The sequence below is a fragment of the Salmo trutta genome, chromosome 8 (genome assembly GCF_901001165.1).
Source record: "Salmo trutta chromosome 8, fSalTru1.1, whole genome shotgun sequence".
NCBI classification, from domain to species: Eukaryota; Metazoa; Chordata; class Actinopteri; order Salmoniformes; family Salmonidae; genus Salmo; species Salmo trutta.
In genome coordinates this window covers 50,858,397-50,882,502 of record NC_042964.1, presented here as the reverse complement: position 1 = coordinate 50,882,502, position 24,106 = coordinate 50,858,397, and the positions used below count along the sequence as shown (strand labels likewise).

The following is a 24,106-nucleotide window of genomic DNA, read 5'->3' as shown; positions in this document are numbered from 1 at the left end:
CAGTAGAGAGAGACAGCCAGAGCTACTAGAGATGCCTCACCATGGTTAACGATTGCCACATCATTAGACCCAGTGGAACAGTTGTAGTACGAGATAGTGTGGCAGTGAGTGAGGATGCCCTCTGGCTGTGTGCTGCGGGAGTTTTAGCTAAGAGGATGGGCCCCAGTCCAAACACTGGGCCATTGCCTGTTATGGTCATCCACAGACAGCAGTGGGTTCTCTCTCTCCTCCCTTCCTCTTTCTCTCTCTCTCTCTCTCTCTCTCTCTCTCTCTCTCTCTCTTTCACTCTCTGTCCCTCTCTGTCTCTCTCTCTGTCCCTCTCTCCGTCGCTCTCTCCGTCCCTCTCTCTCTCTCTCTCTCTCTGTCCCTCTCTCCGTCGCTCTCTCCGTCCCTCTCTCTCTCTCTCTCTCTCTGTCCCTCTCTCCGTCGCTCTCTCCGTCCCTCTCTCTGTCTCTCTTTGTATTTCAGAGAGTACCTGTACTGATGTAATGTCTCCCTGGCAGGTTTAACCTGGACCCAGATAGTACCTGTACTGATATAATGTCTCCCTGGCAGGTTTAACCTGGACCCAGAGCGTACCTGTACTGATGTAATGTCTCCCTGGCAGGTTTAACCTGGACCCAGATAGTACCTGTACTGATGTAATGTCTCCCTGGCAGGTTTAACCTGGACCCAGAGCGTACCTGTACTGATGTAATGTCTCCCTGGCAGGTTTAACCTGGACCCAGATAGTACCTGTACTGATGTAATGTCTCCCTGGCAGGTTTAACCTGGACCCAGAGCGTACCTGTACTGATGTAATGTCTCCCTGGCAGGTTTAACCTGGACCCAGATAGTACCTGTACTGATGTAATGTCTCCCTGGCAGGTTTAACCTGGACCCAGAGCGTACCTGTACTGATGTAATGTCTCCCTGGCAGGTTTAACCTGGACCCAGATAGTACCTGTACTGATGTAATGTCTCCCTGGCAGGTTTAACCTGGACCCAGAGCGTACCTGTACTGATGTAATGTCTCCCTGGCAGGTTTAACCTGGACCCAGAGCGTACCTGTACTGATGTAATGTCTCCCTGGCAGGTTTAACCTGGACCCAGATAGTACCTGTACTGATGTAATGTCTCCCTGGCAGGTTTAACCTGGACCCAGAGCGTACCTGTACTGATGTAATGTCTCCCTGGCAGGTTTAACCTGGACCCAGAGCGTACCTGTACTGATGACAGACTGTGGGAGGCGCTAGAAATCGCCCAGCTGAAGAACATGGTCAAAGCCCTAACTGGGGGACTGGGTATGTGTCTGTCTGTCTGTCTGTCTGTCTGTCTGTCTGTCTGTCTGTCTGTCTGTCTGTCTGTCTGTCTGTCTGTCTGTCTGTCAGTCTGTCTGTCTGTCTGTCTGTCTGTCTGTCACATCTATGGCTGTAATACTGGGAATACTACAACTGGGATTTGGGGAAAGTGTTTGGAATTTTGCAACCTGCAACCACACAATCTGGCAACCTCCAACTACACAATCTGGCCACCTTCAACCACACAATCTAGAAACCTGCAACAACACAATCTGGCCACCTACAACCACACAATCTGGCAGCCTCCAACTACACAATCTGGCCACCTACAATCACACAATCTGGCAACCACACAATTTGGCAACCTCCAACTGCACAATCTGGCCACCTACAACCACACAATCTGGAAACCTGCAACAACACAATCTGGCCACCTACAACCACACAATCTGGAAACCTGCAACAACACAATCTGGCCACCTCCAACCACACAATCTGGCCACCTCCAACCACACAATCTGGCCACCTCCAACCACACAATCTGGCCACTTCCAACCACACAATCTGGCCACTTCCAACCACACAATCTGGAAACCTGCAACAACACAATCTGGCCACCTCCAACCACACAATCTGGCCACTTCCAACCACACAATCTGGCCACCTACAACCACACAATCTGGAAACCTGCAACAACACAATCTGGCCACCTCCAACCACACAATCTGGCCACTTCCAACCACACAATCTGGCCACTTCCAACCACACAATCTGGCCACTTCCAACCACACAATCTGGAAACCTGCAACAACACAATCTGGCCAACTCCAACCACACAATCTGGCCACCTCCAACCACACAATCTGGCCACTTCCAACCACACAATCTGGCCACCTCCAACCACACAATCTGGCCACCTCCAACCACACAATCTGGCCACTTCCAACCACACAATCTGGCCACTTCCAACCACACAATCTGGAAACCTGCAACAACACAATCTGGCCAACTCCAACCACACAATCTGGCCACTTCCAACCACACAATCTGGCCACTTCCAACCACACAATCTGGCCACCTCCAACCACACAATCTGGCCACCTCCAACCACACAATCTTTGGGAAAACATATTGGAGGGAAAAACTAATCAGAGAGTATGCTGCTAAAATGTGAGATTTCAGAAAGACGATTGCCTTAATAACAACTGTGTGTGTGTGTGTGTGTGTGTGTGTGTGTGTGTGTGTGTGTGTGTGTGTGTGTGTGTGTGTGTGTGTGTGTGTGTGTGTTCCAGACGCGGTGGTGACAGAGGGAGGGGAGAACTTCAGTGTGGGTCAGAGGCAGTTGTTCTGTCTGGCCAGAGCCTTCGTCAGGAAGAGCTCCATCCTCATTATGGACGAAGCCACTGCATCCATCGACATGGCAACAGTGAGCTCACACACCCTAACAGCCATGTACCCTCCATCACTAGCTCTTTAGTGACATTATGATCATATGTTTCATTTTCTGCTCTTTCATTTTTTACAGACAGATCTATGACATCACTTTCACTGCATATGGGTACAAACATAAAGCACAAGGATAATGTCAGATACATTATAAAAACACAAACCAGACATCTTTATATTTGTCCTCCTATTACGCGTTTATTATTTGAGTTGCCAGGGTTACATATGACATTCATTATTGAGCCCTGTACATAGAGGTTTGGTCAATAGCAGAACACACGTCCATGTATTTCAACCAGCCACATACTCTTCATTAGGCCACCAGTTTGGAAATGAAGCACTGATTTCCATTAAAGCCTGAATCCTTAGTTGCTATATCCATTTTTGGACTTATAAATGATATGTACCCATTGATTCTTAAAGAACAGAACTGATAAATGCCTCATGATCTTAGTTCAACTGTCGTACCCCATCAGAACACAAAATATAACCTTGTTTTACTCCAATGTTTGTAAACGATGTAAATGTAAACAAACACTGTATAGCCTCAAAACATGTTTACAACTAGAATGTTGATATGATGGATGGTCAGTCCGTGCGTCCACAGCTCTGTCTATGTATTTGAGAGGGATTCCATTCTCCAGCCCCATCCTGAGGCTGGGAGAACACGTTGTTATTGTTTCAATTAAGGATTCTATCTTTAGGGGCAGTTTTGTTTTGTTGCGATTGTTGCGCAACAGTGAGGACCGTCACTCTCCTCCAGCCTGTCAGGTTTCAGTCCGGAGGCATGCGTAGTTCATAGCTCCAATCCCTGGCAGTTTATATATAAATTACTGGCAGTTTAAATATAGAGTGTGCGACTCTCTTTATTTGTTTTTTTATAGGGACAAGCAGTCCAACATCAATGTAAGGTCATTACTGTCACAGCCGTAGCATTAACCTTTGACCCTGACAGGTACACTCTTTCAAACTACCATCACACTGATGCAGACAGCGAAGAGGGGACAGCACTCACAGTGTAGTGACATTGCTGTGGAGTGTATATGGCTGTATCTAAGACTGTGCTCCAAATGACACACCATTCCCTATAAAGTGCACTAAGAGCCATAGGGCTCTTGTCAAAAGTAGTGCACTATGAAAGGAATAGGGTGCCATTCGGTCCACGGCCAAAAGAGCTGACCTACAGTGCCTTGCGAAAGTATTCGGCCCCCTTGAACTTTTCGACCTTTTGCCACATTTCAGGCTTCAAACATAAAGATATAAAACTGTAATTTTTTGTGAAAAATCAACAACAAGTGGGACACAATTATGAAGTGGAACGAAATTTATTGGATATTTCAAACTTTTTTAACAAATAAAAAACGGAAAAATTGGCCGTGCAAAATTATTCAGCCCCTTTACTTTCAGTGCAGCAAACTCTCTCCTGAAGTTCAGTGAGGATCTCTGAATGATCCAATGTTGACCTAAATGACTAATGATGATAAATAGAATCCACAAGTGTGTAATCAAGTCTCCGTATAAATGCACCTGCTCTGTGATAGTCTCAAAGGTCCGTTTAAAGCGCAGAGAGCATCATGAAGAACAAGGAACACACCAGGCAGGTCCGAGATACTGTTGTGGAGAAGTTTAAAGCCGGATTTGGATACAAAAAGATTTCCCAAGCTTTAAACATCCCAAGGAGCACTCTGCAAGCGATAATATTGAAATGGAAGGAGTATCAGACCACTGCAAATCTACGAAGACCCGGCCGTCCCTCTAAACTTTCAGCTCATACAAGGAGAAGACTGATCAGAGATGCAGCCAAGAGGCCCATGATCACTCTGGATGAACTGCAGAGATCTACAGCTGAGGTGGGAGACTCTGTCCATAGGACAACAATCAGTCGTATACTGCACAAATCTGGCCTTTATGGAAGAGTGGCAAGAAGAAAGCCATTTCTTAAAGATATCCATAAAAAGTGTCGTTTAAAGTTTGCCACTAGCCACCTGGGAGACACACCAAACATGTGGAAGAAGGTGCTCTGGTCAGATGAAACCAAAATCGAACTTTTTGGCAACAATGCAAAACGTTATGTTTGGCGTAAAAGCAACACAGCTCATCACCCTGAACACACCATCCCCACTGTCAAACATGGTGGTGGCAGCATCATGGTTTGGGCCTGCTTTTCTTCAGCAGGGGCAGGGAAGATGGTTAAAATTGATGGGAAGATGGATGGAGCCAAATACAGGACCATTCTGGAAGAAAACCTGATGGAGTCTGCAAAAGACCTGAGACTGGGACGGAGATTTGTCTTCCAACAAGACAATGATCCAAAACATAAAGCAAAATCTACAATGGAATGGTTCACAAATAAACATATCCAGGTGTTAGAATGGCCAAGTCAAAGTCCAGACCTGAATCCAATCGAGAATCTGTGGAAAGAACTGAAAACTGCTGTTCACAAGCGCTCTCCATCCAACCTCACTGAACTCGAGCTGTTTTGCAAGGAGGAATGGGCAAAAATTTCAGTCTCTCGATGTGCAAAACTGATAGAGACATACCCCACGCGACTTACAGCTGTAATCGCAGCAAAAGGTGGCTCTACAAAGTATTAACTTAAGGGGGCTGAATAATTTTGCACGCCCAATTTTTCAGTGTTTTATTTGTTAAAAAAGTTTGAAATATCCAATAAATTTCGTTCCACTTCATGATTGTGTCCCACTTGTTGTTGATTCTTCACAAAAATTACAGTTTTATATCTTTATGTTTGAAGCCTGAAATGTGGCAAAAGGTCGAAAAGTTCAAGGGGGCCGAATACTTTCGCAAGGCACTGTACATGTCATTTCTCACCCCTATAGGAGAATGTCTTACAGAAGGTGGTGATGACAGCCTTCGCCGACCGAACAGTCGTCACTATTGCAGTAAGTCTGTTACAGCCTGTAGGTCATTAGGTAGAAAGGTCAGATCTAGAAGTTATTCTCTGTATAGATGTGGAGACTCCTCTTGGTCTGCTCTCTCTCTCTCTCTCTCTCTATGGATCAATCATTGGAGAAAGCATAGAGACTAGGACTAGCTGATTTCTCCTAGCTTTTAGATTTCCTCCTCTCCTTCATCCTATCTTTCCAATGTCTCCTGTTTCATCATACTGTACCTCTGCTTCTCATATCTCCAAATGCTTCTCATATCTCCAAATGCTTCTCACGCCTCCAAATGCATTTACGGACCGATTCAGAGTTGAGATAAGGCGCAACTCGAACATTCCTGTAAATAATTGATTGATGACAGTGGGAGACTGATGAAAATTCAAGTTAAGAGGGCTGCAGATCTCAACTCTGAATCGACACGTTAGCCTCTCGAGACTCAAACAGCTTGTCTGCTGTCCTTCCTTCACCTGTCTTTTCCTTGTTTTCCCTGTCTGTCTGTCCTTGCTCCTCTCCTTCTGTCTTCCCATCTATCCTTTGTTCCTTCTCTCCGTTCTGCACCCAGCACCTGGTGTCCTCCATCTTGGAGGCTGAACAGGTGCTGGTGTTCTCCGCGGGGCAGCTAGTGGAGTGTGACTCTGCAGTCAACCTGCTAGCACAGCAGGACAGCCTCTTCAGTGTCTTAGTGAGGACTCACAAGTAGGCCCTGTCCCAGCCTGCCTTCCAGGCCTCTACAGCCTCCCGGGTTGGTACTGCATGCTGTCTGAGACCACTGTCAGGGGGTTAAAGAGATACTACATCTAATCTGTCTGGGGGTTAAAGAGAGATACTACATCTAATCTGTCTGGGGGTTAAAGAGAGATACTACATCTAATCTGTCTGGGGGTTAAAGAGATACTACATCTAATCTGTCTGGGGGTTAAAGAGAGACTACATCTAATCTGTCTGGGGGTTAAAGAGGGATACTACATCTAATCTGTCTGGGGGTTAGAGAGATACTACATCTAATCTGTCTGGGGGTTAAAGAGATACTACATCTAATCTGTCTGGGGGTTAAAGAGGGATACTACATCTAATCTGTCTGGGGGTTAAAGAGGGATACTACATCTAATCTGTCTGGGGGTTAAAGAGAGATACTACATCTAATCTGTCTGGGGGTTAAAGAGGGATACTACATCTAATCTGTCTGGGGGTTAAAGGGATACTACATCTAATCTGTCTGGGGGTTAAAGAGGGATACTACATCTAATCTGTCTGGGGGTTAGAGAGGGATACTACATCTAATCTGTCTGGGGGTTAAAGAGAGGGATACTACATCTAATCTGTCTGGGGGTTAAAGAGAGGGATACTACATCTAATCTGGCTGGGGGTTAAAGAGAGGGATACTACATCTAATCTGGCTGGGGGTTAAGGAGGGGTACTACATCTAATCTGGCTGGGGGTTAAAGAGAGGGATACTACATCTAATCTGTCTGGGGGTAAAGAGAGGGGTACTACATCTAATCTGTCTGGGGGTTTAAGAGGGATACTACATCTAATCTGTCTGGGGGTTAAAGAGGGATACTACATCTAATCTGTCTGGGGGTTAAAGAGGGGGATACTGCATCTAATCTGGCTGGGGGTTAAAGAGAGGGATACTACATCTAATCTGGCTGGGGGTTAAAGAGAGGGATACTACATCTAATCTGTCTGGGGGTTAAAGAGGGATACTACATTTAATCTGTCTGGGGGTTAAAGAGGGGTACTACATCTAATCTGTCTGGGGGTTAAAGAGAGGGATACTACATCTAATCTGTCTGGGGGTTAAAGAGGGATACTACATCTAATCTGTCTGGGGGTTAAAGAGGGGTACTACATCTAATCTGGCTGGGGGTTAAAACGAGGGATACTACATCTAATCTGTCTGGGGGTAAAGAGAGGGGTACTACATCTAATCTGTCTGGGGGTTAAAGAGGGGTACTACATCTAATCTGTCTGGGGGTTAAAGAGGGGTACTACATCTAATCTGTCTGGGGGTAAAGAGAGGGGTACTACATCTAATCTGTCTGGAGGTTTAAGAGGGATACTACATCTAATCTGTCTGGGGGTTTAAAATGGATAGTACATCTAATCTGTCTGGGGGTTAAAGAGAGGGGTACTACATCTAATCTGTCTGGGGGTAAAGAGAGGGGTACTACATCTAATCTGTCCAGGGGTTAAAGAGGGGTACTACATCTAATCTGTCTGGGGGTTAAAGGGGGGTACTACATCTAATCTGTCTGGGGGTTAAAGAGGGATAGTACATCTAATCTGTCTGGGGGTTAAGGAGGGGTACTACATCTAATCTGTCTGGGGGTTAAGGAGGGGTACTACATCTAATCTGTCTGGGGGTTAAGGAGGGATACTACATCTAATCTGTCTGGGGGTTAAGGAGGGGTACTACATCTAATCTGTCTGGGGGTTAAGGAGGGGTACTACATCTAATCTGTCTGGGGGTTAAGGAGGGGTACTACATCTAATCTGTCTGGGGGTTAAGGAGGGGTACTACATCTAATCTGTCTGGGGGTTAAGGAGGGGTACTACATCTAATCTGTCTGGGGGTTAAGGAGGGATACTACATCTAATCTGTCTGGGGGTTAAGGAGGGGTACTACATCTAATCTGTCTGGGGGTTAAGGAGGGGTACTACATCTAATCTGTCTGGGGGTTAAAGAGAGGGATACTACATCTAATCTGTCTGGGGGTTAAGGAGGGGTACTACATCTAATCTTATCAGTTGACTCTTGGGGTTGTGAGATAAGACTAAATGAAAATGCATTCATGTATCTGTTATTTTTTCTCAGCACAGTTTATCTCTGTCTGTCTGGCTACATTACAAATCAAAGCTGCATTGCATCTCTTCCTCTTTATTTGTGTAATTAAACAATCAATCAAATGTAATGTAATGTAATGTGTGTGTGTGTGCGTGCGTCTGTTTGTGTGTGCATCCAGCATCGTGTCCACACCATCCTGGAAGCTGACCTGGTGATCGTGATGAAGCGAGGGAACATCTTAGAGATCGACAAACCAGAGACCCTTCTGGAGAACGAGGACGGCATGTTTGCTTCCTTCGTCAGGGCTGACATGTAGGCTCACACACTGTCAGCCAGCACACCATCAGTCAGTCTATCTATCAATTAATCAGCCTCCTCAGTGTTTCCCACAATGCTTAGGTGGGGCGCACAGTTCCAGATATTATTACCATTATTGACTGAAGCTCATACTGTAGGTTTTAGACGGGGGAAATGGAGCCAGGCCGGTTGACCACCTCCACTTGGTAATGGTAGGGGAAACACTGCTTCCCAAAGCACCACTGATGGCCTTCTTGTGTTGATTATTGGTAATGTATTAGTTATTGAGTGATTGATTGATTGATTGAATGAGTGACCTATTAACTTGGTCGTGTACGGATCACAATCGGTCGTATAATATGATTACAATTTTATAAAGCTTTACTTAAATGTTTTATGTTTAAATGATATCTTTTGTTACACTTATTACTAGATGATGTATGTATATGTATATATTTTACACCATTATTCATAGGTAAGCAATAAGCAGGTATACTGTAGTATTACTACATTGGTATGAACACTGTAGGGTATATCGCTGGAGCATTTTTAGCCCGGTGACCCTTTGTCTGTCTGATTAGATGCGATGCTGACTGAACCATGGGACTGTGGACATTTAGTGGTCACTGACTCCTCTTTGAAAAAGGACAGCTTTCACCCAATGGGTGTTCTCTAAAGGACTGAATCTTAATGTGCACGCCTAACTTCAACTTATACAGAACTGGTGTACTGTAAACCATACATTCATGTCAAGATGTATGTGAAAACTTGGAGTTATGCATGTTGGTGTTAAGTTAAGATCCAGCCCTAAATGATAAGGGAAGATTCCGCTTTCTTCTACCTACCATAAGCCAGGCCAGCGTTAGTTTCTACCATACATGGTGCTGGCTGGTGTAATTGGTAAGGAAAGTGGTTTATATTTTCAGTATTAAACCTGGTTTCTGGGGAGCTGTGCCACTGTCCCACTGTCCCACTGTAGTACCTGAATATTTATAGTTATTTTGCATATCGAACAATGAGAATTTTATATTGACTTCTTTGTATTGTATTATAGCCTGAATGCCAAACTGATTGTTGTAAGGTACACTTTGAAGAATTTCAGTATCGGTTTTTTACCACCATACTGCTGTTTTGTTTTGTTTGTCAGTGTAAAGCGGTTTCTCATCTCAAGAAATACGTTTTTAATTCATTCTTCATTCTTATTCAATCCCAAACTCATGACCCAGAATTCCTGCGCTACTTTCCTTACACACGTGTGGATGTTTTCAACTCATGTTTTCAACTCAAGACGCCCTCTCTATAATCTATGAATGGATAGGCGTCTTCTAGCCTGGTTGAACAAGCCTGAACCATTGTTTCGTTTAGCTTGGATTCCAGGCTAGGTGTCTCCCCTCAACCTCCCTACTCTCCATTGTATACATTATAAGTGAGTAGCAGCTAAGTATGTTTAATGTAGCTTCTGCTGTGGCGGGGGGGGGAGTCCATGTAAAAGGCCAAAGGTCAACAACATGGCCCCTATAGTGTGGCTGCTATCCTTCACCAGAGTTGTCTTTTTATGGGCAAGCAGCACTTTGGAGTCAGTCAGTCTGTCAGAAAGCGCAGAGACATAACACTCACCGCTCTCTAGATCCATGACATCATGAGAGCAGAATGACTATAGATATAGAGCACTGATATATAGTCTTGGAGAATGACATTGGAGATGAGTGGTAGGCTATTGTCCTTCTGATGAATTTGAAGGCAAGGCTGTGGTGTGTAAGTCTATGACTGTCTGTTAATCCTACACTTCTAAAAAACGGTTCCAGAAGGGTTCTTTGGCTGTTCCCATAGGAGAACCCTTTTTGCTTCCAGGTAGAACCCTTTTGGATTACATGTAGAAGTCTCTGTGGAAAGGGTTCTACATGGAACCCAAAAGTGTTCTACCTGGAACCAAATATGTTCTACCTGGAACCAAAAATAGTTATTGAAAGGGTTCTTCGGTGGCCGATTTTGTCTGGAGCGGATGGTCGGGGGGCCGGAACATAATTATTAATAATTTGTAGACTGCAAATTGTACGCTAGAAGCCCAAACAGATATAATGTTTAATTAAAACATAATCATTTTCAACCTTACATTTGTATATGATCCCATGTGTCTCTATTACAGTATGTGTGAGAATACTTGGGAATAGATTTCTTAAATTAAAATCACTTGGAGCTGATTTCCTGTTTATTTTTTGGGGGGCACCCCCCCGGTGCTCAGAACGCTTGGGGGGCCAAATAAAACCACCTGCGGGCCAAATTCGGCCTGCAGGCAGCCAGTTGGGGAACCCTGTTCTATGGAGACAGCTGAAAAAAACTTTTTAGGTTCTAGAAAGAAAAACACAGCAGCGTTGCAGTTCTTGACACACTCAAACCGGTGCGCCTGGCACCTACTACCATACCCCGTTCAAAGGCACTTAAATATCCTGTCTTGCCCATTCACCCTCTGAATGGCACACACACACAATCCATGTCTCAATTGTCTCAAGGCTTAAAAATCCTTATTTAACTGGTCTCCTCCCCTTCCTCTACCCTGATTGACGTGGATTTCACAAGTGACATCAATAAGCGATTATAGCTTTCACCTGGATTCACCTGGTCAGTCTATGTCATGGAAAGAGCAGGTGTTCTTAATGTTTTGTACACTCTACTTATAGATCTATAGTAATTCAGACTGCAGATATCCTTGATCCATATCACAGAGATTATATCATCTTCTCTGCTTTTACTATTTATATTTTCAATGTGCACAGAAATATATGTTCAAATATTATCAATAATAATCAATATAATTCCGAGACTGCAGGTTGTCTTTTTCCATTTTATTGTGGGCTTGTGTCTGTCTTGTATGTACATTGTGTATAATTAACAGATGTTTTAAATATAGACATAGTTGATCATTACACTGTGTGCCTACCTTTTTTACACTTCAACTGATAATAAAAATGTGCTTTGAGTTAAAAGTGCTTTTTGAGTTTAAAATGCTCACACACACACACACACACACACACACACACACACACACACACACACACACACACACACACACACACACTCTCTGTCGTTCTCACACACCACACCTCCTCGCTTACTAAATGGCGCCATCTCTTGGTCATCAATGGGAAGCGGACCTATCCTAATAATTCATCCCTATAATAATGTAATAACACAGCAATAATTAGCTTACTGTTGGAAAACAAGTCATTTTTCTATCACACTTGCCTTGTTTAAAAATAAAACATCAATGATATTTTAATTTGGACCCAGTAATGGGATGGTTTAACCATTACCTCAAATACCGGTATTGATTAATTAACTAAACATAATTTCCAAAGGGTACACATATATTGTTTTGCTTTTAAATCAATAAAACAAAAACACAATATAGAAGTAATTACTGGGGTTTCCTCTTTGTTCAACAAAGCCAGCAGTGCATTGCAACCCGCCCATAGAGTGGAGCAGCTACGTCAAGAGAATTTGGGATGCGCCCTGGGTCTGTGACTGCCTGGAAACTCACCCGTCAGTACAACTTTTTGGAAGTGGTGCTGGAGCTCCTCGAACAGCAACCAACCATTATGTGATAGAACTTAATTGAAATCAAATCGATGAAAAACTTTGCAAAATAATACGAATTTATTCAACTTTTAATCATGTTTTACTCAAGCTGACAGGAGAATTACGCACGGCTAAAAAAACACTTCGGTTTACTAAAACCATCCGACTTTTTTCCTCTATTGCAAATGCAGTAAGGATGTTGGCGAGAAAAAGCATTATCCCGGAGGAGTTCTCCCTGCCGGGGCTTGCTTCGAGGATCCACCGCAAACCAGTGTTCAGGGACCGGGTGAACAAAGCCCGCTTCATCGCCAAGAGCGGATCCTGCAACTTGGCGCACAAGAACATCCGAGAACAGGGAAGATTCTTGCAAGACGTCTTCACCACTCTGGTGGACCTGAAATGGCGCTTCACCCTGGTCATCTTCACCATGACTTTTCTGTGCAGTTGGCTCCTCTTCGCCATGTGCTGGTGGCTCGTGGCCTTTGCCCATGGAGACCTTGTACCCAACCGCACGTCTGGCATTGAGCAGTGCGTCACCAACGTCAAGTGAGTAGTATAGTAGAGGCTCTATACATATTTTGAACTGTTGATGTTTGGAGATTTAACTTGTATATATTTCTGTATTTCTGTATTTTGTGTGTAAACTTTTGTATTTTAAGGGCGGGAATAAATTATATGGATTTATTGGGGACTTTTAGTGAAATTATTACATATACTCAGTTTTAGAATAACTTAGCTATTTTTTGTGATAACACTGTTACAGTTATATGATAGATCTCCTTGCCATAAAAAAGGATTTTCCTTCAAATTATAAGGAACTTAAAGGGATACTTTGGGATTTTGGCAATGAAGCCCTTTATCTAGTTCCCCAGAGTCAGATGAACTCCTGGATACAATTTGTATGTCTTGCATGCAGTTTGATGGAAGTTGCTAACTATCATTAACACAATTGCTAACTAGCGTTTGCGCAATGCCTGGAAGTCTATGGTAACTGCTATCATGCTAGTAGATACCGTAGACTTCCAGTCATTGCTGGTAACTACTAGTATGCTAGTAGATACCACAGACTTCCAGTCATTGCCCTAATGCTAGTTAGCATTTGCTCGTGAAACTACAGTACCACCAACTTCATTCATACTGGATGCAGAGACATAAAAATGGTTTCCATGAGTTCATCTGACTCTGGGGAAGCAGATAAAGGGCTACATTGCCAAAATCCTGAAGTATCCCTTTAAAGGGGCTATCTGCAGTTGCTAAATTCATAAATTAATGATATGTACCAATTGATTCTTGAAGAATATAAGTATAAGTTATAGTTCAAATGTCATACCCCATCTGAGCGCAAAATATAAGCTTGTTTTATTCCAATGTTTGTAAACAAAGTCAATGTAAACAAACACTATAAAGCCTCAAAACTTGGAAGTAAAGTATGTAGCCTTGCACAAGCATTGGCGTGTGTGAGCAGGAAGTGTAGGGCAGCTTGATGTACAAGTTCAGGACGCTAGTCTATCACAAGGCCTTACCCCCAATCTCCCTAATGCTGAGTGTTAAGCAGAGATGCATCAGGTCCCATTTTTACAGTATTTGGTATCGAGCTCCCAACCTAACAATCTCAGGGTGGACACTCTAACCACAAGGTCACTGAGACACGGTTAAAACTACAATTTTGATATCATGGATGGTCAGTCCTTGCCTCCATAGCTCTGTCTATGAATTTGAGAGTGGTTCCATTTCTCAGGCCCCATACCTCCGTTTTTTCCCAATCAGGGAAGTGTAGCATGCTTTGTTATTGTTTCAACTGCTGATTGCCCATTTAAAGTCTCCAACACATTGCTCTCAATATTTAGTCCTCTGGGATCAGTGGTTGTAGGGGGACGCAGATGAGGACAGGAAGCCATAGGAAACCACACTGCCTGTCCAGTAGCTTCCTGCTCCTCTGACCCCTGTGACCTCTCTAAGATCAGGTCTCTATCCTCACCGCAGATGTAGGATCAGGTCTCTAAACTGCTATTACAGATGTAGGATCAGGTCTCTAAACTGCTATTACAGATGTAGGATCAGGTCTCTAAACTGCTATTACAGATGTAGGATCAGGTCTCTACATTGCTATTACAGATGTGGGATCAGGTCTCTACACCGCTATTACAGATGTAGGATCAGGTCTCTACATCGCTATTACAGATGTAGGATCAGGTCTCTACCCTCACCACAGATGTAGGATCAGGTCTCTACATCGCTATTACAGATGTAGGATCAGGTCTCTACACCGCTATTACAGATGTAGGATCAGGTCTCTACACTGCTATTACAGATGTAGGATCAGGTCTCTACACTGCTATTACAGATGTAGGAGAAGGCCTCTACCCTCACCACAGATGTAGGATCAGGTCTTTACATCGCTATTGCAGATGTATTATCAGTTCTCTACACCACTATTACAGATGTAGGATCAGGTCTCTACCCTCACCACAGATGTAGGATCAGGTCTCTACATCGCTATTACAGATGTAAGATCAGGTCTCTACATCGCTATTACAGATGTAGGATCAGGTTTTTACATCGCTATTACAGATGTAGGATCAGGTCTCTACACCTCTATTACAAATGTAGGATCAGATGTCTACAACAAACATTTGACCCTTGACCAATATTTACGTCCAAAGTCTCCCTCCTCTTTAACTCTCATTTCCTCTGACCCCTGACCTTTGACCCTGTCTCTCTCTGCTCTGCAGGTCATTCACCTCAGCCTTCCTGTTCTCCATCGAGGTCCAGGTGACCATCGGCTTTGGCCACCGTATGATCACAGAGCAGTGCCCCACGGCCATCGCCGTCCTCATCTTCCAGAACATCGCTGGCCTCATCATCAATGCCATTATGCTGGGGTGCATCTTCATGAAGACAGCCCAGTCGCATCGCCGCGCGGAGACGCTCATCTTCAGGTAGGATGGTAGCCTACAGGTCAGCTTAAGTTGGAGAGGTGGGTAGGCAACAGTGTAGGGTGAAGGTGCCCCTAGATTCTGATCTTAGGTCAGTTTAGCATCTACCCCACTAATGGTAAAGGTTAGGATTGGGGAGCAGAAGCTCATCCTAGATCTGTACCTAGGGAAAACTTCACCCTGGAGAGGTAGAGGATAAAGAGAGGCGGGCCAGCATCCGAAGGGTTGCCGCTTCGATTCCGAAGTCCCAACTGGAAGAATCTGGTGCATGGTAGGGCTGCAAAATTAATCGAATTCACATCGAAATCACAATATCCATATCGCAAGAGATCCGTATTTCATGCAATATATGAGATGCCACTAAACCGTCTGTAAAGTCTGTTTTTATAGTTTACTTTGTTTGTAGTCTCTCCCTCTCCTCTTGTGGCTGTTTCCCACACACACTTAGCCCCACCCCTTGTCAATCACGCAGAGCAGTTCCTCCTCCACGCTGTTCGATTCTCTATAAGGTTGCATGCTAGATTAGATTGTTAGATTATTTGCTCATATCATGCAGACCTAGTATATCCATATCATGCAGCCCTAGTATATCCATATCATGCAGCCCTAGTATATCCATATCAAACAGACCTAGTATATCCATATCATACAGCCCTAGTATATCCATATCATGCATCCATAGTATAGCCATATCATATAGCCCTAGTATATCCATATCATGCAGCCCTAGTATATCCATATCATGCAGCCCTAGTATATCCATATCATACAGCCCTAGTATATCCATATCATGCAGCCCTAGTATATCCATATCATGCAGTCCTAGTATATCCATATCATGTAGCCCTAGTATATCCATATCATGCAGCCCTAGTATATCCATATCATGCAGCCCTAGTATATCCATATCAAACAGACCTAGTATATCCATATCATACAGCCCTAGTATATCCATATCATGCAGTCATAGTATAGCCATATCATATAGCCCTAGTATATCCATATCATGCAGCCCTAGTATATCCATATAATGCAGCCCTAGTATATCCATATCATGCAGCCCTAGTATATCCATATCATGCAGTCCTAGTGTATCCATATCATGCAGCCCTAGTATATCCATATCATGTAGCCCTAGTATATCCATATCAAACAGCCCTAGTATATCCATATCATGTAGCCCTAGTATATCCATATCAAACAGACCTAGTATATCCATATCATGTAGCCCTAGTATATCCATATCATACAGCCCTAGTATATCCATATCATACAGCCCTAGTATATCCATATCATGCAGCCCTAGTATATCCATATCATACAGCCCTAGTATATCCATATCATATAGCCCTAGTATATCCATATCATGCAGCCCTAGTATATCCATATCATACAGCCCTAGTATATCCATATCATGCAGCCCTAGTATATCCATATCATACAGCCCTAGTATATCCATATCATACAGCCCTAGTATATCCATATCATGCAGCCCTAGTATATCCATATCATACAGCCCTAGTATATCCATATCATTCCACCCTAGTATATCCATATCAAACAGACCTAGTATATCCATATCATGCAGCCATAGTATATCCATATAATGCAGCCCTAGTATATCCATATCATGTAGCCCTAGTATATCCATATCATACAGCCCTAGTATATCCATATCATATAGCCCTAGTATATCCATATCATGCAGCCCTAGTATATCCATATCATACAGCCCTAGTATATCCATATCATGCAGCCCTAGTATATCCATATCATACAGACCTAGTATATCATATCATACAGCCCTAGTATATCCATATCATTCCACCCTAGTATATCCATATCATGCAGACCTAGTATATCCATATCATACAGCCCTAGTATATCCATATCATTATCCTAGATACTGAAAAAGAGTTGTAAAGTTTGTGTCTCTATGCCCCAGATCCAGAGAGCGGATTTTGAATGGTCAAAGTTTTAAGGTTTTATACACATGCAATCTCCTGCTGTTGTGCCCTTGAACAATGCACTTGAGCAAGCCCTTAAATCTGTTCCAAATGTGATCGGTAAAGAAAATGGACAATAAAGTTATCTTTTCTTGTCATATCTTATTTTCAGCCGCAACGCTGTCATCGCCGTGCGCAACAATCGCCTCTGCTTCATGACCCGTGTGGGCGACCTCCGCAAGTCCATGATCATTGGCGCTGCTGTCCGCCTCCAGGTGGTACGCAAGACCACCACCCCTGAAGGAGAGGTCATCCCTATCCACCAGATCGACGTGCAGACGGAGAGCGCCGCGGCGAGTAACTCCATCTTCCTCTTGGCGCCACTCATTATCTGCCATACCATCAATAAGGAGAGTCCGCTGTACGACCTGTCGGCCATGGAGCTGCAGTGCAGCGACCTGGAGGTGATTGTGATCTTGGAGGGCGTGGTGGAGACCACGGGCATCACCACCCAGGCCCGGACCTCCTACGTCACCGAGGAGATCCAGTGGGGTCACCGCTTTGTGCCCATCGTGACCGAGGAGGACGGGGTGTACTCGGTGGACTACTCCAAGTTCGGGAACACGGTCAAGGTGGCGACGCCGAGGTGTTCGGCCCGCGAGCTGGACGAGAAGCCCTCCATACTCATCCAGACGCTGCAGAAGAGCGAGCTGAGCCACCAGAACTCACTGAGGAAGAGGAACTCAATGAGGCGGAACAACTCCATGAGGAACGGCGGCGGGAGCTCCGGCACCATGCGGAGGAACAACTCGGCCCTCACCGTGCCCAAAGTGCAGTTCCTCACCCCTGAGGCGGTGGGCCAGAACATTGCCGTCACATGACACGAGGCCTGGCTCCCATTGGCTGTCCTGCTCTTCCTGGGTGGGACCTCCCATGTTTATTCTTTGGCTCAGTTAGAGCTGACTCTGGTCCTGTTCCCCACACTCTGCCACATATACAGTAGTCAATGCTATACCTGACACACACAATGCCCTGTTATAATTATTGTTGTGAGGAAGGATTTAACCTGTTTTAGTTACTGATTAGTGTCTCATTTTCAGTCTGGTTCTTTCCAAGTGCCTTTGCCTTTGTCTGGTTCTAAGGTGTAATAGGAATCCACAAGTTGTACTTTATGATGTAAATGCCTTTACCCATGTAATAACTCTTTGTATTGCTTTGTACTGAATTCTGTACTCATCACTAAATCCATGTGATTATTTAATAGTTTAATGTTACCGTGACAAAAGAACATATTATTACAGGTGATAATGATCAACTCTTGCCTAATAGTAGAAGAAAATGATGTTTTGATATCAGCTGCAACATGTATTACACACCAACCTTGTGCCTCATTCTTATCAAAACCTTTAATAAAGCATTTGCGTCAGTACTGTATGAACATTGTACTGTTTCTGAAAACTGCCACAGTAAATAGAGCCCCTATAAAACTGATTGTTTTGGGTTCAATTGGAACATTTTCCCCTCAAATTGCATCTAAATTATAGGACAAATGTGTATTTTCATTGTGATGATTCAATAGCACTTAGAAATCAAAGTGTGGGAAATCTGTATACATGTATTCAGTTCACAAGCAATTGGTCTCTTGATGAAATATAAAAAAAAGTGACAATCAAGTTTATCAAAGAATAATTTGATTCACAGGTTATATACTGCTCAAAAAAATAAAGGGAACACTTAAACAACACATCCTAGATCTGAATGAAAGATATAATGTTATTAAATACTTTTTTCTTTACATAGTTGAATGTGCTGACAACAAAATCACACAAACATAATCAATGGAAATCCAATTTATCAACCCATGGAGGTCTGGATTTGGAGTCACACTCAAAATTAAAGTGGAAAACCACACTACAGGCTGATCCAACTTTGATGTAATGACCTTAAAACAAGTCAAAATGAGGCTCAGTAGTGTGTGTGGCTCCCACGTGCCTGTATGACCTGGGCAAGCTCCTGATGAGGTGGTGGATGGTCTCCTGAGGGATCTCCTCCCAGACCTGGACTAAAGCATCCGCCAACTCCTGGGCAGTCTGTGGTGCAACATGGCGTTGGTGGATGGAGCGAGACATGATGTCCCAGATGTGCTCAATTGGATTCAGGTCTGGGGAACGGGCGGGCCAGTCCATAGCATCAATGCCTTCCTCTTGCAGGAACTGCTGACACACTCCAGCCACATGAGGTCTAGCATTGTCTTACATTAGGAGGAACCCAGGGCCAACCGCACCAGCATATGGTCTCACAAGGGGTCTGAGGATCTCATCTCGGTACCTAATGGCAGTCAGGCTACCTCTGGCGAGCACATGGAGAGCTGTGCGGCCCCCCAAAGAAATGCCACCCATTTTTACATTTTAGTCATTTAGCAGACGCTCTTATCCAGAGCGACTTACAGTAGTGAATGCATACATTTCATACAATTTCATACATTTTTTTTTCTGTGCTGGCCCCCCGTGGGAATCGAACCCACAACCCTGGCGTTGCAAACACCATGCTCTACCAACTGAGCTACAGGGAAGGCCACCCCACACCATGACTGACCCACCGCCAAACCGGTCATGCTGGAGGATGTTGCAGGCAGCAGAACGTTCTCCACGGCGTCTCCAGACTCTGTCACGTCTGTCACATGTGCTCAGTGTGAACCTGCTTTCATCTGTGAAGAGCACAGGGCGCCAGTGGCGAATTTGCCAATCTTGGTGTTCTCTGGCAAATGCCAAACGTCCTGCACGGTGTTGGGCTGTAAGCACAACCCCCACCTGTGGACGTCGGGCCCTCATACCACCCTCATGGAGTCTGTTTCTGACCGTTTGAGCAGACACATGCACATTTGTGGCCTGCTGGAGGTCATTTTGCAGGGCTCTGGCAGTGCTTCTCCTGCTCCTCCTTGCACAAAGGCGGAGGTAGCGGTCCTGCTGCTGGGTTGTTGGCCTCCTACGGCCTCCTCCACGTCTCCTGATGTACTGGCCTGTCTCCTGGTAGCGCCTCCATGCTCTGGACACTACGCTGACAGACACAGCAAACCTTCTTGCCACAGCTCGCATTGATGTGCCATTCTGGATGAGCTGCACTACCTGAGCCACTTGTGTGGGTTGTAGACTCAGTCTCATGCTACCACTAGAGTGAAAGCACCGCCAGCATTCAAAAGTGACCAAAACATCAGCCAGGAAGCATAGGAACTGAGAAGTGGTCTGTGGTCCCCACCTGCAGAACCACTCCTTTATTGGGGGTGTCTTGCTAATTGCCTATAATTTCCACCTGTTGTCTATTCCATTTGCACAACAGCATGTGAAATTTATTGTCAATCAGTGTTGCTTCCTAAGTGGACAGTTTGATTTCACAGAAGTGTGATTGACTTGGAGTTACATTGTGTTGCTTAAGTGTTCCCTTTATTTTTTTGAGCAGTGTATATAAAAAAAGATACGTGTAGCTGTTTTTTTGGTTGCGTCATCGCATTATCAATCGAGCGGTCGTCAATTGTTACCACAGCCATAAAGTCATAAACCCTGCCTTTCTACAATTTCGCTTCTTAAATGCTGATTTTATAACTAACCTTATGCCTTGCCTTAAATTAGGTTAATTAAATTAGCTCATTTTTGCTTTAAGGAATTTTTACAATATAGCCAATTTTGAATTTGTGACTGTGGTAACTAGTGGAAACACAATCGGTCGAGCACGTACAACAAAGTTGTGACTTGTTGCAGACAGGTTTAGAAACTGATGTACAGAACTCTATGCTTGTTGTGGGTGGAGACAAAGATGCTGGAGCACAAATAATTAGGGAGTAGGATATCTCGCTTTCTTTACTGTCTATGGGGGACATTCTACAACAACACTTGACTTTGCAGAGATTGGAGTGATGCATGCTAAATATGGAATGTTTGGTTAGCGTATACATATAAAACCTGCCATATATCATAATTGAAAACGTGATTTGAGAAGCCCCAGCCGATTCCAGGTGAGTATTGAAAAAAAATATGCTTTATTCAGTTTCGTAACATCAGCTAGCTAGTGTTAGCTAGCCAGACAGCGACTAGAAGAGTGCGCGCCAAAATGAAGTAGGCCGAAGCCTAGAGAAAATCTTTGGCCTGTCCTACACTTGCCTGGAAACCCGACATTGAATTCTGGGTCGGGCAGAAATGTGAGATGCAGAGGAAACTTTCCTGATTCAAACGCTGACTTCTGGTTTCCAGGCAAACCATAAGGCAATATAGGCTACACCTGAGGGCTGCAAGAATAATGTGTAATGTGTTAATCGGAATTACTTTATTTTAAAAATGCATTATGTACACTGAACAAAAATATAAATGCAACATGCAAAAATATCAAAGATTTTACTGAGTTACAGTTCATCTAAGGAAATCAGTCAATTAAAATACATTTATTAGGCGCTAATCTATGGATTTCATATGACTGGGAATACAGATACCTTACCAAAAAAAGTAGGGATGTGGATCAGTCGGTGGATCAGTCGGTATCTGGTGTGACCACTATTTGCTCATGCAGCGCAGCACATCTCCTTCCCAAAGAGTTGATCAGGCTGTTGATTGTGGCCTGTGTAATGTTGTCCCGCTGTGTGAAGTTGCTTGAATTTGGCGAGAACTGTAATTGATATGTGCGCTGTCGTACATGGACCCAGAGCATCCCAAACATGCTCAATGGGTGACATGTCTGGTGAGTATGCAGGCCATGGAAGAACTGGGACATTTTCAGCTTCCAGGAATTGTGTACAGGGATGTGAACAAATTTGTGCACCACATTTTTGAGAAATCTGCTTTTTGTGCGTATGGAAAATGTTTTGGATCCTTTATTTCAGCTCATGAAACATGGGGCCAACACTTTACATGTTGCGTTCATATTTTTGTTCAGTATAGAAATCCCTGGTTGCCAAAATTCTAATAGTTTGCCTAATTTAAGTTTATGTGACAAAACAAGCAAGTATAGTGTAGAGAAGAATCCTTGTACCATCTAAACCTCTGTGAAATATATTTTCCATAACCCAAAATATTGTATTTTCAGCTGTTTGAAGCTGCTGTACAAAACAAAGTAAAAGACGGCAAACGAAACGTAGGCACGCGTAGCATAGAAATAGCGCACATAGAACAGATCTACTGCTTCTTAGACTTGCTTTCAATGATATATCTATAACTCACATTTCTATGTGAATTTGGTTGGGTCACCCAAAAAGTTACATATTGCAGCTTTAATGCATTTATCCTTATTAACTAACATGTTTTCTTACCTATGCTGCTAAATAGCTAGCTAGCTAGGTTTGTATGCCAATTTGAGGTTTAAGTTAGCCTAGCTAGCTAACTAGTAAAGATGGGACCCTGAAGACTATGCCCAAGTTATCTCAACAAAATAATAGGCAGAGAAAACCCTTGGTAGCTATTAGTACTACACTTTACATGGTTCTTAATGAATTATCTTCATATACAACAGTGTCCTTGTGTCTTTACCACCGAATGCCAACTGTATTGGACTAGTTATTTCTCTCAACCAGCTCACAGTCTCACTGTCAGAATTAGACGTCCATGTTTCTACAAGGTCACATTTCTAAGTTGTTCCAACGTCACATTTCAAAGTGTTTAAGGTTAAGTTTAGGCATTAACTCCAAATGCTTAAGGTTAGGCATTAACTCCGAATGGTTAAGGTTTGGAATAGGCTTAAAACAAAAATATCAAAAAACAATTTGCAACCTTTGGAATCAGAGAAAGATGCTGAAGCCCATCTGCCATCCCCGTCCACAACGCTCTAGCAACGCTCTAGCAACGCCCTAGCAACGCACTAGCAAAACCAAAACCTACGTGAAGGTAACAGTGCTCACTGTTGCCCCTAGTGGCCGGGTACCAGGTCATCTCCCGACAACAGACATGGATGGACGGTTGAACTGGCAGATTTTACTACAGTGGGCCTACTGCCTAATGAACATTCAAGGCAAATGCCTCCATCTGGTGGTGCAAAGTGAAACGTCTCCCTGGTCCACACAGCTCCCCGGTCCAGTTATTGGTATGTGTAGTAAGGCTGTGTAGAAATGTAAAATATTCCTATGGAATAATAGCACCAATCTCTGACTGCAAATATTCAAAAGTTGGAATATTGCCACCGTACTGTTGCCATCGTACTGATATCTGATAATGCCATCGTACAATTCTCTACGATTGTTCTAAACATTTCCACATCTTGTTAGGATCCGTCCGGACGGGAAACTGCCTGCAGATCAGATCAGTGCAATCCTACATTTACATAACAATTGGTCAGTTCTAACCGCAATCCTTGGGACGTCCCTACCTTAAACGTCTAACCCTAACATTAACCCCATTCGCTTACTGTAACCCGTTTAAATTTCAACTTCAATGGGGCAGGGACGTCCTAAGGATCTGAAAAGCACGATCGCATGAGAATGGTATGTTTCGCATCCCATCATGCATTGCGGTGTGATCGAGCTACATTTTTATTTTTAAAATACAAACTATGCACACCTCGGGTTATCGAAACGTTTTGAACACATTTAAATCATAATATATTACAATTGCACACAAATTAGCACCACAATGTACCGTGACGTTATTATGAACCGTCTTCGTGAATTGTATCTTCTGTGGTGGCTACCTTGCCTTTTTCAAGATGTAAATCAGCTTTGCGCAGTGGCAGTATCGTAGCCTATGAGGTCTATCCGAGGCGCGATTATTGCTAGTTGAAAACTTTACCCAATACCCCGCCGTGACGACTTGAAATATAGTCGGCATTGGCAATTTTTGACGGTCTCTAAGGAGACTGATTTCACTGATAAAATTAAAGAAGTCTCGCAGTAGCGGTCATCTCCTCGAGTTTGTTGAATGTGCCGTCATTTGCAGATGTACTAGTTAGTGTGTATTTGTAA

General features: G+C 43.7%; 2 protein-coding genes and 1 non-coding gene across 3 annotated transcripts in view; all 3 read left to right on the top strand.

Annotated features, from left to right (window-relative positions):
- The window catches only part of LOC115199180 (ATP-binding cassette sub-family C member 9), a gene marked incomplete in the record, with an annotated part of 59,151 nt that extends 49,316 nt beyond the window's left edge, over positions 1 to 9,835 (top strand). Inside the window, 4 exon segments of the mRNA XM_029761813.1 lie at positions 1,180 to 1,283; positions 2,573 to 2,706; positions 5,564 to 5,626; positions 8,596 to 9,835. Coding sequence (XP_029617673.1) covers positions 1,180 to 1,283; positions 2,573 to 2,706; positions 5,564 to 5,626; positions 8,596 to 8,733 — 439 coding nt within the window.
- A 2,651-nt stretch (positions 9,836 to 12,486) lies between these two features.
- Positions 12,487 to 18,894, top strand: LOC115199179 (ATP-sensitive inward rectifier potassium channel 8). The gene is made up of 3 exons (XM_029761812.1): positions 12,487 to 12,836; positions 15,023 to 15,229; positions 17,345 to 18,894. Exons 1-3 carry the CDS (start codon positions 12,487 to 12,489, stop codon positions 18,051 to 18,053), a joined length of 1,266 nt encoding a protein of 421 aa, XP_029617672.1. The 3' UTR covers positions 18,054 to 18,894.
- Positions 18,895 to 23,859: 4,965 nt separating this feature from the next.
- On the top strand, positions 23,860 to 24,000 carry LOC115199263 (U4 spliceosomal RNA). Its single transcript, XR_003879357.1, has one exon. It is a non-coding gene; the product is annotated as a U4 spliceosomal RNA (small nuclear RNA).
- Positions 24,001 to 24,106: the final 106 nt, after the last annotated feature.